At 37.9% G+C, this 14,426-nt stretch overlaps 2 protein-coding genes and 1 pseudogene across 2 annotated transcripts; 1 reads left to right on the top strand and 2 right to left on the bottom strand.

Annotated features, from left to right (window-relative positions):
• Positions 301–1,615, top strand: LOC109714850 (pentatricopeptide repeat-containing protein At1g77405). The gene is made up of 2 exons (XM_020239560.1): positions 301–1,323; positions 1,473–1,615. The coding sequence occupies exon 1, from the start codon at positions 301–303 to the stop codon at positions 1,192–1,194; it is 894 nt and encodes a 297-aa protein (XP_020095149.1). The 3' UTR covers positions 1,195–1,323; positions 1,473–1,615.
• Positions 2,354–6,611, bottom strand: LOC109720482 (endoglucanase 10-like). The gene is made up of 6 exons (XM_020247636.1): positions 6,086–6,611; positions 5,408–5,715; positions 4,302–4,760; positions 3,994–4,129; positions 3,741–3,913; positions 2,354–3,147 (listed from the first exon to the last, which is right to left on the bottom strand). Exons 1-6 carry the CDS (start codon positions 6,468–6,470, stop codon positions 2,749–2,751), a joined length of 1,860 nt encoding a protein of 619 aa, XP_020103225.1. The 5' UTR covers positions 6,471–6,611; the 3' UTR covers positions 2,354–2,748.
• Positions 8,887–14,032, bottom strand: LOC109720542 (annotated as a pseudogene).

The following is a 14,426-nucleotide window of genomic DNA, read 5'->3' on the forward strand; positions in this document are numbered from 1 at the left end:
GTTATTTTCACATAGAGCGTACGGTTTAGGGTTAAGAGTTTAGAATTAACATTTAGAAAAAAAAAATATTTTAAAGAATAATATTTTTTTTGTTGTAATTTTTATGAAACAGTTCTCAACTACAACAGCATGGGTGTAAATTGAAAATTTTTTTTAATGGTAAAACTTTTTATAGATAATTTGTTATAATAATTGTTTTAATAACACTTTTGCCAGTACCAAAAACATGTAAACTAGCGTAGTAACTCGTACGATGCGACGGATAGATAATTAGAGAAAATATAGAAAATATGGATANCCATGGCCCGCGTCCTCGCCCGCGCCCGCGCCCTCCCCGCCCTCTGGCGCTTCCTCCGCCGCAGCGAAACCCTAGTCACGACCCCCACCGTCACATACGTGATCCAAACCCTAGGCGAGGAGGGGCTCTTTAAGCAGGCCCTTGCGGCGTTCTACCGCATGAAGCAGCTCCATTGTAAGCCCGACGTCCGGTGCTACAACGCCGTCATTGCCGCATTGTGCCGCGCCGGGTGGTTTAGGAAGGCAAGGTTTTTGCTGGATCAGATGGAGCTTCCCGGGGCGCGGTGCCCTCCGGATTCGTACACGTACACCATCTTCATCACCTTCTACTGCAAAAGGAGCTTGGAAACCGGTTGCCGGAAGGCGATACGGAGGAGGATCTGGGAAGCAAATCATATGTTCCGGAGAATGGTTTTCAATGGTTACACCCCTGATGTTGTTACCTATAATTGCTTGATCGATGGGCTTTGTAAAACTTATCGGATCGGTCGTGCGCACGAGTTGTTCGATGAAATGTCTAAGAAGGGTTGTACTCCTAATCGGGTGACATACAATTCGTTTATAAGGTATTATAGTGCCATTAACGAAGTTGATAAAGCTGTAAATATGATGAGGGACATGGTAGAGAGGGAGCATGGAAAACCCACCTCGAGTTCTTACACGCCAATCATACATTCGTTGTGCGAGAGCCATAGGATTAAGGAGGCGAGAGATTTCTTAGTTGAGATGGTCGAGGGAGGGCATGTTCCTAGAGAATTCACGTATAAGTTAGTTAGGAATGCTTTGGATTGTGCAGGTGAAGAGGGTTTGCCAGAGGAGATGTGTCAGTGGATAGAGGATGGTATTGATGCCAGAATTAAGCAGGTTATGCGAGTGAAACCCCTGATGCGTCGTTGAAGATCAAATATAACTTAAGATCTTATGCTTTGCTTGTGGTTTAGAAGAGCGGCGATCTCAATATCTGATGAAGGGAGGTTGATGTTTTTAATTTATTCTCGGTCCCATGCAAGGAATTCTTCGTCCGAGGTGAGATTTTCTAGCATCCAAAATAGGTCCAAAGATATTGGTTGTTTCTCACTGTAAACAACTTAGATAGCTGTATGTTAGAGCTATCCTTGAAATTTCCTTGATCTCATGGTTTGATAAATTATTAACTTGAGGATATGCTTCTACAGGCTTGCATCTTAGTCTACCAACATTCACGATGTATCTGTTTGGAATGGGTGCAGTGGTATCAAAGATGTGAATGCTTTGGTTGATTTGTTCAGATGGTTGCACAGTTGCTCACTTCCTTGGATATATGGATCAATAGATGGGTAATGGGCTTTGTGCTTCTACTTCCTGAGTTAGTTGGACGTTCTATGCTGCAGTGTGTTTGATATATGATAGCAGATATAGATTTTTGAAGTTTCTTATGGGTTAATGTCTTCTTGGAGATGGATAAAGCAACAACCTTACTGTTTTAAGATAACAGGTAAAGAACATACTCTTTACTGCTTTATTCTGTGCTTTATGCTTGTCTTTGAAACAAAGTTAACGATATTTTGACTTTAGATTAGAGTCATGTAAATAACATGCAGGTGCAGGTCGATTTGACCTCATCTAGAGCTTGCATGTTGGAGTTGGCCCGAATAATCACATTGTATGGTGCTTGCAGGTCCTGTTAATGTTTCTGAACTTGACCAAATGGGAATTCAACTAATTCTTTAAAGGAAATGATATATATATTTTTAAGGAAATATGAATTCAAGTTCTTGCTGGTTTTATATTATAAATAGGTAATACGAAATGCTCTATAGGAATGGAACCCTATGAATTTAGTTACTCTACTCTGCTTATAGAGTAGGTAAATACGAAATGCACTATAGGAATGGAGCCCTATGAATTTAGTTATTCTACTCTGCTTACAGAATAGGAAGACTTTATGAAGATACATTTGACAACATAGGCAATGCCAAAGGTGTTAGTGAATATAAATGCTACTCATGATTAGTTGGGCACTTGATGTAGGATCATTTTTAACAAGCCTTTTTTATATTACAAAGAAAAATATATGTTAGAGAAACAAGAAATCGAATATATTTGCTTTAGATATTTGAATTGTAACTTTTCATCATTGCATACAACAACATAACCATACAAATCCTGCAAGATGATAAAAAGAATACTGTTCCTTATGTAGCACACAATGAACTCATGAAAGAACACTAGTCGAGAGTTCAACCCGAAAAAATACCTCGCCTTTCTAGTGTTATACATTACACACGAGATGCCCTCCTTTGGGAAAAAAAACATTTTTGCACTTGTGGAATAAAATGTTTGGAGCTTTATAATTTTCTTGACTTGCATTCTATTGCCTTATATATGTGTCTTCTGTAGCCCATCAATTTACTAAATACCTGATGCTTCTTTGCTTCTGGCTTGTAAAAGAATAAGTAAATCGAGTCACTCTTAGGGTTTCCAAGCTGCTGGCGGAGGCGGGGGAGTTGGGAACATTGGAGGGACGGCAGAGAAGATTGTATTCTTGTCAATCCCAGTTGTAACCTCGGATAAAGAAATCAATGCTGCGACTAAACCCGCGTTGCCTGCGAGTGTGGGTTCTGTGTAGTTATAATTTGTGCGGACATCTTTGAAGCCATCGTGCTTGTCTGGGCCTGCAACCATCGCTCCGATAATGGTGTTAGGATTTGGTTTCTTAGTATCTCGCCACTTATATCCTCCCTTGCAGCTATACTTGATCCCATTCTTGGGGATCGATGCGCCTCGATGATGGACGTGCTTAGGGTAACGTGTACCATATCCGACAACATAGCTCATCTTTTGAGGGTTGTTGCCAAGAATGTAGTCAATCTGAGAACAACAAGAGACACATAAGCGTTAGCCATCATGTTCTGTTTGGTGTAGGTTTGCTGAATTTGGCCATTAAAAGAGTTTTTTTGTGATTTTCTTGCACAAAAGATAGTCTATGTCAGGATGAGGTGATGAGCATAATAAAAACAGTGACTTTGATATGCTAAAAAATGTTTTTTTAAAAAAACTATTACCTAAAAGGCTAAAACAAAAAACATGTAAATAAAATGCAATTTGGCCAGATTAAACTTCTGGAATAGCCATTGTTAGAGCTTCTGCTAAGTGTGTCTTGATATAGATGTGGAAAGAAGCTCTTTTGAAAATGTAATATGGGATATCAATATCCTCATTATACCTACCAATTACCATTTGAAAAGGGCTTCTAACTATGCTATCTTTTTATGCTTCAAAATCATTTTCACAATAAATTGATCTACATATCTCTATTAAATTTGAAGCCATTGAATAAGTAAACTTAAGCAATCTAAGAAAAGGTCAAGTAACTGAGCTTGTCATGAAATCTTCTATCTGCTTGATGAAATGGTTGGAGCAAACTAGGTTTAGATTTTGCACTGTTAAGTCAGAAGCCACACCTGAGTCTTTGCAAATTTACGCAAGACATCTGTCGAGTAGAAATTAGGGCCACAATACCATCCTGGTGTATCAGCCGCATCAAGATAATCACTGTATAGTGAAGCAAGAAATGCTGCATTAACCACATACTGAAGTGGTTGAGGCCTTCCATGGTTTAGCTGTATCAAACCTCCTGCAGAATAATTTGGATATTGAGTTTCTTAAGCCAGTGAAGGTACTTTTAAGCAGGATGCATGTTGTCAATTTCCATACCTTTGGTTCGGTTAAATGACTTGTACATTGGTAAGTATGAGCACATTATGTTGCCTGTCTGGTTGTGGAAGGTCCTCAATATTTCTTCATAAGGATACCCTGGACTTAGGAACAGTCTCAATCTACTAAGAAGAATCTGAAATGGAATAAGGTTGGTTATTACTAGCCCCGTGTTTGTGTTCAAAACAATTTAAGCGACTCTGCCTATATCACTCTTGCAAAAGTATTTATTTAGTCATAGATAGGATGCTTCTGTTTTTACAAGGGTGTACTCATAAATACCTCCATCATGAAATATGTTAACTTACTTGAGCTCCTGTGAGCTTGTTATCCCAGCTAAATACCCCGTAATCTGGACCTCCCCAAAAAGCACCGGCATGCTTGGCAATACCCGGAGTGGTAGCCAGCTGAAGGTAGGAAGAATTGCCAGTGGCGAAATATAGCCATGCTCCGGCCCAAACAAACTCGTCCCAATAGCTTGTTGAGTTGTAGAAGATGGCAGGGTCTGACCCTCCGGGACTGTACCTCCCTCTTTGTTCCCTTCCATACTTGAACAACGTCCTTGCCCCATGCGCAAGCTTGTCTGAGTAGGTCCTGCTGTCTTTGAACACTATGGATGCGGCAGCTAGGGCGGCCGCCATCTCACCAGCGAGGTCAGAGCAGCTGTGGCACTCATAGACGGGTCGTGGGTAATCGATGTCCTCTGGCCTCATCCAGCAGAGGTGGTCGTTAGGGTTTGATCCCTTCGAAGTGTCCCCTTGTCCGACCTGTCGGAGAGAGTTAGTTCAGAAGTATTTTTATCAAAAGACTTCTTTGATTCAAATATTTAATTTCGCAAAAAAATACATTAATTATTATATTATTGCTTTGACAAAAATGTTGATCTTTCTGTTGGAATGTAATGCCTAGTAGAGCGAATGGTAATAACAATCATCATAGGAGAGTCTGTAACTCAATAGCATCATACTTGCGTGCATAATTAACCACTGAGGTACTTAGCTATCTGGTTTGAGTTTTTATATTGCTTTTCATACTCAAGATAGAGCAGAGCAAAAGATGGAGCAGAATATAGTTAAGACATCTGATATTGATAGGATCTGATCAATTCTTGAATAGCATCAAGCATTACATATGTGTTATTTGATGAATTGAATTCTTGTGGTAAACTTATTTTATAATATTTATAGCTGTCAAGTCTAGTCATTTTGACATCTAAATCAGAGAAAGCTTATGCAGGTAGAGTCTACATTCAGGAGCAGGAAACAAGCATCTTATAATATTGGAACCCGAAGGGGGGAAAATGAACTTGTTGATGAAATCAAATATTCAGTATATTTAGACCGCATTTGGGAAGAAGAAGAAGAATGAGATCTGCAAGCTCAGATGGCCCCAGGATTTGATTAAAGTTGCATACCTGAGCGGCAATCCTATCGATAGTGTCGGCGGAGGAATTGAAGGTCTTGAGAAGGTAATCTGTGCCCCACTTAATAATTCCTTTGATGTGTTCGAGCTCACCTGCTGCGTCGTACTTGGCTTTGTACTCAATCACGCTCCAGCTCAGCATCGTCATTGCATACGACATGGGGAAGTTGAACTTGATCGCATCCCCTGCATCATAATATCCGCCAACCAGATTCTTTCTTACTGCACTGTCGGAGAGGCCATCCTTCATGCCGGAGTTCCCTCTCCAGCTTACGTTGTTATGCCGAGGTAGTGGACCAGCTGATTCCATTGTTACAGACGAGGGGTTTATAAGTGTTAGTAGGAAAACAATTTTGCCGGGTGGGATTCGTATCGTACGATACACAATAGATCTGACCATGAATGGTACGTCGGAACTTTTGAGTGGAAAAAGAGTTACTTCTATATCTGAAGAAATTAAGCTGCAACTCATCGTGTGATGGAGTTTGAAAGTAGAAAGGGGAGAGAGATATTAGTTTTGAGGACAGAATTATGAGATCTAATCTGGGTGCAGTAGGACTACTATGTACATGAAAATCTAGCTGACTACAGAAGCAGTGAAAGACGCATAAATTTCCATCTAACAGATCAAAATTCGTCAATTTGAGAGAGAGAGAGAGGGAGCACTCACATCTCTGGGCATTGAAGAACATGAGGGCCTTATGCAGGGCCTTGGTGTATTGATCAGGCGGCGGCGGTGGCCGGTGGTGGTGTGGCACTGTCTTGACGATAAGCATGATAAGGCCGATAAGGAGGCCGATGCCGACAGCCGATCCTACTGCCCACAGGAAGAGCTTCCGGCTAACGACCATGCATCCAAGATCCACGTACTTCTTCTTCTTCTTACCTGCCGCGTCACCAGGACCGGCCAGCAGCCAGCTCTGCTGGGTCTCATCGAGCTGCCTCGTCAGCGCCGCACGGTCGTAGTCCTGCAAGTTCCGGCTCCGATCATCGTCCGTCGCAGAGTCGGCATTCGATATCTCCAGAGGCCCGCCCCATGGATCCCTTCCGAACATTTTGGTTGAGCCTCTCTTTTTCGGCTCTTCTTTGATTTCCTACTGCTGGTAGTAATGAGTGGCTTCTCTCTATGTTTATGAGTGACAGAGAGAGAGGGGGGAGGGAGTAATGCAATTGCTGGTGTTATTAGGTTTGGAGTCTTATGGTGGTTGGAGTGTGTCTTTCTTTGCAACTTGGCTCTCTCTCTCTCTCTCTCTCTCTCTCTCTCTCTCTCTCTCTCCAACGGTTGGTGAAGAGAGGTGGCCACTCCACTTCATTTGTGGGGCTGAGCAGTGTCAGTGATGAGGTGAAAGGGGTAAAAGAGAGCGAGTATCTATTGGTTGAGTCCTCGAGAAGTTACAAATGGTTAGCTTAAGAATGAATTCTCACTACTAGTGAAGGAAATGGGTGTACTGCTGTTCTATTCCTTCCGGTAGATTTTATCACTCATCACCTTAGAAAGAGTTGGATATGGAAGAAGAAAGGGACAGGGAAACAGCTAAAGCATGTGATCATAAAAAAAAAAAGGCAATTTGGTAGGAGTCCTTTTTGTTTTTCCTCTAGTAAATAAAATACTTCTAGTTTCTTGGTTTCTCTGGAGTGGTAGATCTACTGCAAGAAATCAATAAATAGCTACTGCACTCCTAATTTGATGTCCCACGGATGGTATTTTAATAGACATATCATTTGCTGAGCTCTCATTTTTGCATTTTTCCGAGGAAAATGGAGTTGTATATTTGTTTCAAGCGCCATGTTCTGGGTTGGTGAGGGGCAATAATTAGCTGGAAAAGTTGCTACCTGCACCTGGTGCACCAGATCATCCTGCACACCACATTTCTAACGCCCTCCATCAAATTTCACCCTTCGATCAAACCGTACAAATAGTTATTTCAGAATCCGCGGATGTTGAGATCCAAATTTGAACTTTGCAATAGAATGAATGAAAGATCAAGAGAGTGCGGTGCATCGGATGACGTGATGCGCCAGGTTTTGCTGAGAGCGGTCGTTCTCGCGTACCTCTCGAAACTAAATAACAGCAGGATTCGTAACCTGAATTACTGATTGGAGAAAGTGCATTGTGTAAAATATAAAATTAGATTTAGATAGGAAGAGAATATGTAAGCTGTCGGTGGACTTGTGTCGGCAGAGGTTTCGAATTCTTATTACTTTGGCCTCCCCGAATTTAATAGGGACCACACACGCGTAGATGCGTTAACGGGTTGGACCTGTAGAGGATTCACATCCGAATCCAGTAAATTATTCGGTTTAGGTGTTGGGCCTGGAATCTAACTTTTCTTATGTATACACTAGTCCGTGGGAAGGACTTTGCTGATGACACGTGCATCTCAATAATGTGCGATGATCAAACTGTCCTTCCATTTACTCCTTTCTTACTCGTACTCAGATTATTGCCTAAGCCTGGTCTACCATGGACCACACATCTAGTACAAATAAATTTAGACAAAAAGGTATTCTAATATTATGATTTAGGTATGAAACTTTTCAAGTGTTACAAATTACATTCCAAAGTATAAAATTGTATGTAATAATATCTTAATGAGTGAGCTTTGAAAAATAATATCTTATGTGTTAAATATAAGAATATAAAAATATTATTCTTTAACAGCTTAGCTATTAGAGATAAACTATTGTTTTATTTAATTTTAATACTGTGGAATTGGTTTATACATCATTCAAAAGCTAAAAATTTATGAGTACAAGAAGGATAATACTTCTAAGAGTATTGTAGCTCCATTCTCTCTCTCTCTCTCTCTCTCTCTCTCTCTCTATATATATATATATATACTTACAAAATTTTAAAATATATATTAGCAACTGAAGGAAAAAAAAANTAGTCCCAACCTATATATATATATAGTTTTTAGTCATTATACCATTTTTGACCATTCTTTGGTTAAATTATACTATTCAATTAACCATTCACTCAATTCTATAAAACCATTATTATCTTAATAGGAGACTATTATTATCCTAACCACACATCCCTTCATCCAACAGTCGAAAATTTATAAGTATAAAGAGATCTGTACTTATAAGAGTATAATAACCCTACTTTCTCTCTCTCTCTCTCTCTCTCTCTCTCTCTCTATATATATATTTTTTTTTACAAAATTTTAAAATATATATTAGCAACTGAAGGAAAAAAAAAAATTTTGGAGAGAAAGATAGCATGCTATCCGCTTCGTTTATTTCATTTAGAAANTATATATATATATATACTTACAAAATTTTAAAATATATATTAGCAACTGAAGGAAAAAAAAAAATTTTGGAGAGAAAGATAGCATGCTATCCGCTTCGTTTATTTCATTTAGAAATAAACTTGGCTAAAAAACGTGAATCAACAAGAATTCAAATTTGGGTCTGAGGTATCAACCACCAAGTCCTTTTGTCACTTGCGCTAAGAACGGTCGGTAACTAAAGAAAGAAATTATTATATATAAAACATAATGCTACGCAGAGATTAACCAAATTATCGTACGACCAGGAGAGTGAAAATACCGCCCATTTCTCTTGCTCTCCACCGACGGGGTGGTCCACACTCCACAGAACTACAGAAGTGGTTTTTGATTTTGGTCACCCCAGTGAGCTCCACCCCGCATACAACATCATCTCATTCACCATTACATTTTCTTTTTATTTTTCTTTTTCTTTTTCGGTGAACACGCCACGTGACTCGGAGCCAACATAACAACGCGTTGCGCCACCGTAGCGTTACCTGAGTACAGTCACCGCACGTCAGGTCACCCCCTTTACACAATCGCCCGAATCGCCCCAAAATAATTTTTTTTGCTGGTCTGCGTCCAAAAGAATTTGAGGTCGCGATTACCGGATGGTGAGCGTATCTCTTGAGTTCGAGGACAACGTGGCTCTTCATCGCTAATAGAAATTTTTTTAATTAGGAGATAAATAAATAGAATCCTAAAATAAGAAAATGTTTTATTTTACATATACATTAAAAAACATAAACAATTAATTCACTAAGCACAAGTCAGGTTTGAAAAAATAGAATGGTTTAAAAATCATCTATAAAATCAACTGTTATTTAATTCAAACTATAAATTTAAAATTAAATTTAAATTTTGAGTTTGATTTACAAAGCTAAACATAAATTCAAACTTTAATTCATGTTTCAAATCAATTCAAATTTTAAAATGTTGGGTTTTAGGTGTACATTAAAAGAAAATTTATATATTATGGAATACATACTGACATACATAAAAGATTTACCGCATAACTTAATTAAAAATATATTTAGAAAGAAATCAAGTTTATAATTTTAAAATAAACTAATGCCCTCCATAACCATTTAAAATTTCAAATTCAAAATTCAGATTCAAAATTTATCTTCACTTAAAATTTATATTTTAATTTAACTTTAATTTGTAAATACGACGTGCATCAAAATTACACTATAACTAATAATATTATGGATTAACATGTAAAAATACCTGAACTATAGTACATTTGAAATAAAGCCGGAGCTAAAAATTTGAATTCTACCATCAGATTTTGTAACATTTTATAAATAATCTTTAAGCATTTATAAATGATCTTATAATAAATCATCTTTGAATTTTAGTATTTGAATTCTACAAAATTGATATCAAATTTTGGTGCAATGGATAGAAAATCGTAGATAATTACAACACGAGGAAACCATCGCCTACTGGTATCTCCTCAGAAAAATAAATAAATAAAAAAATTCACTGGTGCCTTTGTACCACAAAGCATTTGATATACAAACAATTAAAAGCTTTTGCTCTTGTATGTATCTAAAAAAATAAGCTACTCAAAATCAAAAGATTTAAATTAGAGATTCTACTACTATTTCCGCTTTGCATCATTACCTGTGGGTCAAAATCAACCACCATTTCCATCATCAGAATAGTGTGTTAAATACATTACACCTAATGATGTTGACTATCTTGACTTGTGCAAAGGAAGCTGCATTAATAAGTGAAAGGAAAATTTCACCAGCGAACAAGAGAGAGAGAGAGAGAGAGAGAGAGAGAGAGAGATGTAATGCTCCCTTCTAGAAAGACGAATCCAACGGCAGGAGATTCAAAAATAGATACAGAGGGAGATGTAATATGCCCTCGTAGAAAGACGAATCCAACGACCGGAGATTTTAACTTCAAATGCAACTGAACAACTCCATATGTCCTGTGCTCGTCTCCAGAAACTGATCCGTGTATGCTCCCTCCCTGGTAGAACAAATAGAAAAAGGAGAAAATGAAATGCTCTATATTTGGTTAGATAGAAACAAGTGGAATTAAAGAAAACTCGCACAGGAGAGATAAAGAGATTTGTAACATCCAACTCGATTAAAAAAGATACAATAATGAGATTTGAAGGAAATACAAATACATTAATAGTAGAGGCTACAAACCAAGATGGGCGTCTACATTTTAAAGCCAAAACAGCATGCAAACTACTCCATATTATAAATAATGCAAGCTGGGGCATCTATATATCTGCTATACAAGTCTATTGATCAAGGAAAAATATTATGGAAAATTTTAGTACATTGTGAAAGAAGAATAAGAACAAGAGAGAGTCATAGGGGGGAAGAAAAATGCACCGCTAGATTATAATATCAGTAGCTTTAAAGATTGTGCTACTCTGAACCTTCGATAGCAAGCATTGCTGAAGTGATACTTTTCCAAGGAACTAACATGCTTCACAATTAAGTATAATCTTTGAAAATAATTATTTCTTGATATGGAGTTTACTCCAAAGTTAGCAAGGTCTGTCCTGATTTCTTCTTCTTCTCTGCCCAAGTTGGTCCCTAGATTAGCAAGTTGGTCCTACCAAACCACCTATCGGCAATCTGTGCAGTGTTTATTCATTAATGAGTATGAGGATTAGAAGAATAATACTACATAAGAATTTCACTATTAGATTTTTGTAGACAATTATGAGCAGTTTCACTATTTTAGATGGAAAAGTAAAAAAAAGAAAAGAAATGGAGCCCGTATGATTACCTTTACTAGGTGTCCACAAGTGTCAGCCATTGTAGGTATTTAGTGGGTACTCAACCAGCTAAATGAAAAGATGAATGTTATTTCTCTAACAAAACTAATAAAGGCTATATACATAAACTAAAAAAACATAAAAGAGCAACTCACAACAAAGCAGTCTTCTCCTACCAAAGGAGATCGGGCGAGCTGATCCATTAGTATGCCGTAATCGACTGCAGTATATGGTGGTGTCACACCAATGTAATCAAATGAACTATCTTTAACTACGAAAAGAATGATACCACCCACATAAAAGAAACATAAAATGAACTTATACAAAGTGAAAATTCTTTGTACACAACTAAAATCCTCTTATAGCATAACAAAACTATTTCTGAAAAGTTGCATATGAAGCCTGCGGAAACTTATATTTAAGAAGCATAACATGTCAAGAATTGTTCACTTATAAGCCAGTTGCACAAAATAATATGGATTACAACATTGTTGGCTCAAATTTCTTACATTTTATATGTATTTCCTTTTTATTTTTTTATAACAAGGGATACCTGTAGACTGTTGAGCATGTTCCACGAAATTCTCTACACGATTCATATGAATAACTGAGGCATCGAGGAATCCAGTCCATTCTAAATTTGGCGGTAGAACATCAGACACAACTGAAGGATCCATCTCAATAAAATGTGCCTGAAAGAAGGTGGTGATCAAGAGAATGCGAGTAATAAAACATGTGGAGTAACAATATTTAAGAAACAGAGGAGAAAAAAATTAATAACAAGATGTTTTTTGCCTGAGATTTGATGACAAAAGAGGGAAGAATTTGGCTTTTAATATCTAAACTAAATAATCTGGTAATTATGAGTGTTCAAACCAGTTTTATCAATCACATTTTCATGAATTAACTGTTTTGACTTGGAGCAGAAAAATGAAAAAAGATGTCATGTGCTCTTTTGTGGCTACCAGTATTTTCAAAGAATTAATTAGAGCTTTGATTAATCATAACATGCAATTATATCATTTTTCTTCTTTTGAACAGATTCGGTTTTAGCAGCAATCTTAGCAAATCAAAAGTTGCAGTAGCCACAAGAAGTTGAGATTCAACACAGTCCCATCACAATGCTGAACTGGCAGTGTATATTAATTGTTACTAATAGGACTAATCAAGAATAATATGTTCCGGTACAAGGCACCAGATAGGAGTAACAAAACATAAATAGAAAATTTTCAAGATTACAGCAGAAAGGAACCCATTTCAAGTTAGGATTTGGTAGCAAACCTCTGAACATCCTCAGCTCATAGCTTCAATGCCAACAAATCCAGTGCCGCTATATAGGTCTAGCCAGCGACCTGGCCTCAACGAAGCAGGACAACCACCATCCACCTGTACGTAACATTGTCAACTTCGATCATAATCTATCATCATTTCTTCAGGACAAGTGAAAAATTCTAGTCATAAACACAGAAAATGCTTGAATAATAATGTTTGGCTTCAAATATTCTATTTTATCCTGACATTTAGTTAAAAGCAATCTGCAATTACATTTCAAGATAATTATAGTCCTTTCTCACAGAAATCATGTCCTACAATTTCTTTACTAAACTCTGAATAGGTAATTATAAAATTCACATCAACATTCTTTATCAAGCAAATGAACAAAAGGTCTGATAATCACTAGGAAATATGAAATCGGCAAGTTGCAATGAAGTCAAAATCACCTGTAAAATGTCAAATGCTGCTCCTCTTAGAATTTCCATCATTGGTCAGAGCTTTTCCCCCAAGCACCTACGCAAACAAAAAGTCCTTGTTCATCAGCATGAATATAAGAAGCATAGTAGATGACAACTTGAAGTCCAAAAATTGATCAAGACTGAACAATGTTCCTTTCTCGAGCTTTCTTAATGACGCAGATGGGCAATTCTAGCATCCACATGTTATATTCAAACTTTATTATTATTTTACTAAATTTGTCTCGATCAGCATTATCGTACATTAAGCATTCTTACATTTCCAATTCACATATTACTAAATGGATAGTCAAAATGAGCACAGATACAAGTAAAATTATTCAAAAAGTACTTCATGAATCAGAGAGATATGAATAGATGAAATAGAGAACAGATTCGAACTTAAACCATAGGCGATGGCTCATCTATGAAATCAGATGGATCGAGGCCGTAGCTTTCGAGTATCTTGTTCTTCGCCTCCTCGCTCGCGTATTCCTGCCGAGAACCTGCAAAACCCTTCCTAGAATGATGATCTCCCGAATTGGGATGAGAGAGAGAGAGAGAGAGAGAGAGAGAGAGAGAGAGACTTACCGGAGAAGGAGATGGTGGCGAGCGAGGTGCGATGAGCGAGGCGTAGTAGAGGAGAAGGGAGAAGAGAGAGCGGGAGGAGAAGGGTAGCGATGTGGTGTAGGAGAGTTGAGAGAGGGGAGGAGAAGGGTAGGGATGTGGTGTAGGAGAGTTGAGAGAAGGGAGGAGAGAAGAGGAAAGTACGGAGGATACCATTAATGCCGAATCCTGAAGCTCGAGCAGGGGCAGAGTGAGCGGGACGGGGGATAGTGAAGAGGATAGATGAAGGGTGTGGAGCAACGGTGAGAGAACTTTAATGGGCTGAACGGGCCGCAATGGGCCTAATTGGGCCCAATATAATTTGCAAACGAGTGGGTCTAATGGGCTTATAGCCTCTTTCGAACGGGCTTCTCTGAGTTCTACTTACTTTTTTGAGTTGTTAATAGCATTTAAATTTTTTTTTGAAAAATAGTCTCCTTAAAGGCACTTAATTTCATGGTAAATACAAATCAAATAATAAGGTTTAGAATAGACAATGCGGTTGGCAATAATTCACAAGTCGAAATTAATTGAATTTCATGGTAATAATTGGAAACGGAAGTGTAACTTAATAATTAATACCCATCACTATTAATAGCCGCTTATGTTCATCTTATCTTTGCTTGTGGGTTCTTGGAACTT

This window comes from Ananas comosus, linkage group 1 (genome assembly GCF_001540865.1).
Source record: "Ananas comosus cultivar F153 linkage group 1, ASM154086v1, whole genome shotgun sequence".
NCBI lineage: Eukaryota > Viridiplantae > Streptophyta > Magnoliopsida > Poales > Bromeliaceae > Ananas > Ananas comosus.

What these genes read in the sequence shown, in the direction of transcription:
- LOC109714850 (XM_020239560.1), top strand. Translation starts at nt 301, where the DNA reads ATGGCCCGCGTCCTCGCCCGCGCCCGCGCCCTCCCCGCCCTCTGGCGC.
- LOC109720482 (XM_020247636.1), bottom strand. Translation starts at nt 6,470, where the DNA reads ATGTTCGGAAGGGATCCATGGGGCGGGCCTCTGGAGATATCGAATGCC. An exon ending in TCGATAGGATTGCCGCTCAG is followed by an intron (nt 4,761 to 5,407) that starts GTATGCAACTTT and finishes TCTCTCCGACAG; the next exon opens with GTCGGACAAGGGGACACTTC. An exon ending in ACAAGCTCACAGGAGCTCAA is followed by an intron (nt 4,130 to 4,301) that starts GTAAGTTAACAT and finishes ATTCCATTTCAG; the next exon opens with ATTCTTCTTAGTAGATTGAG.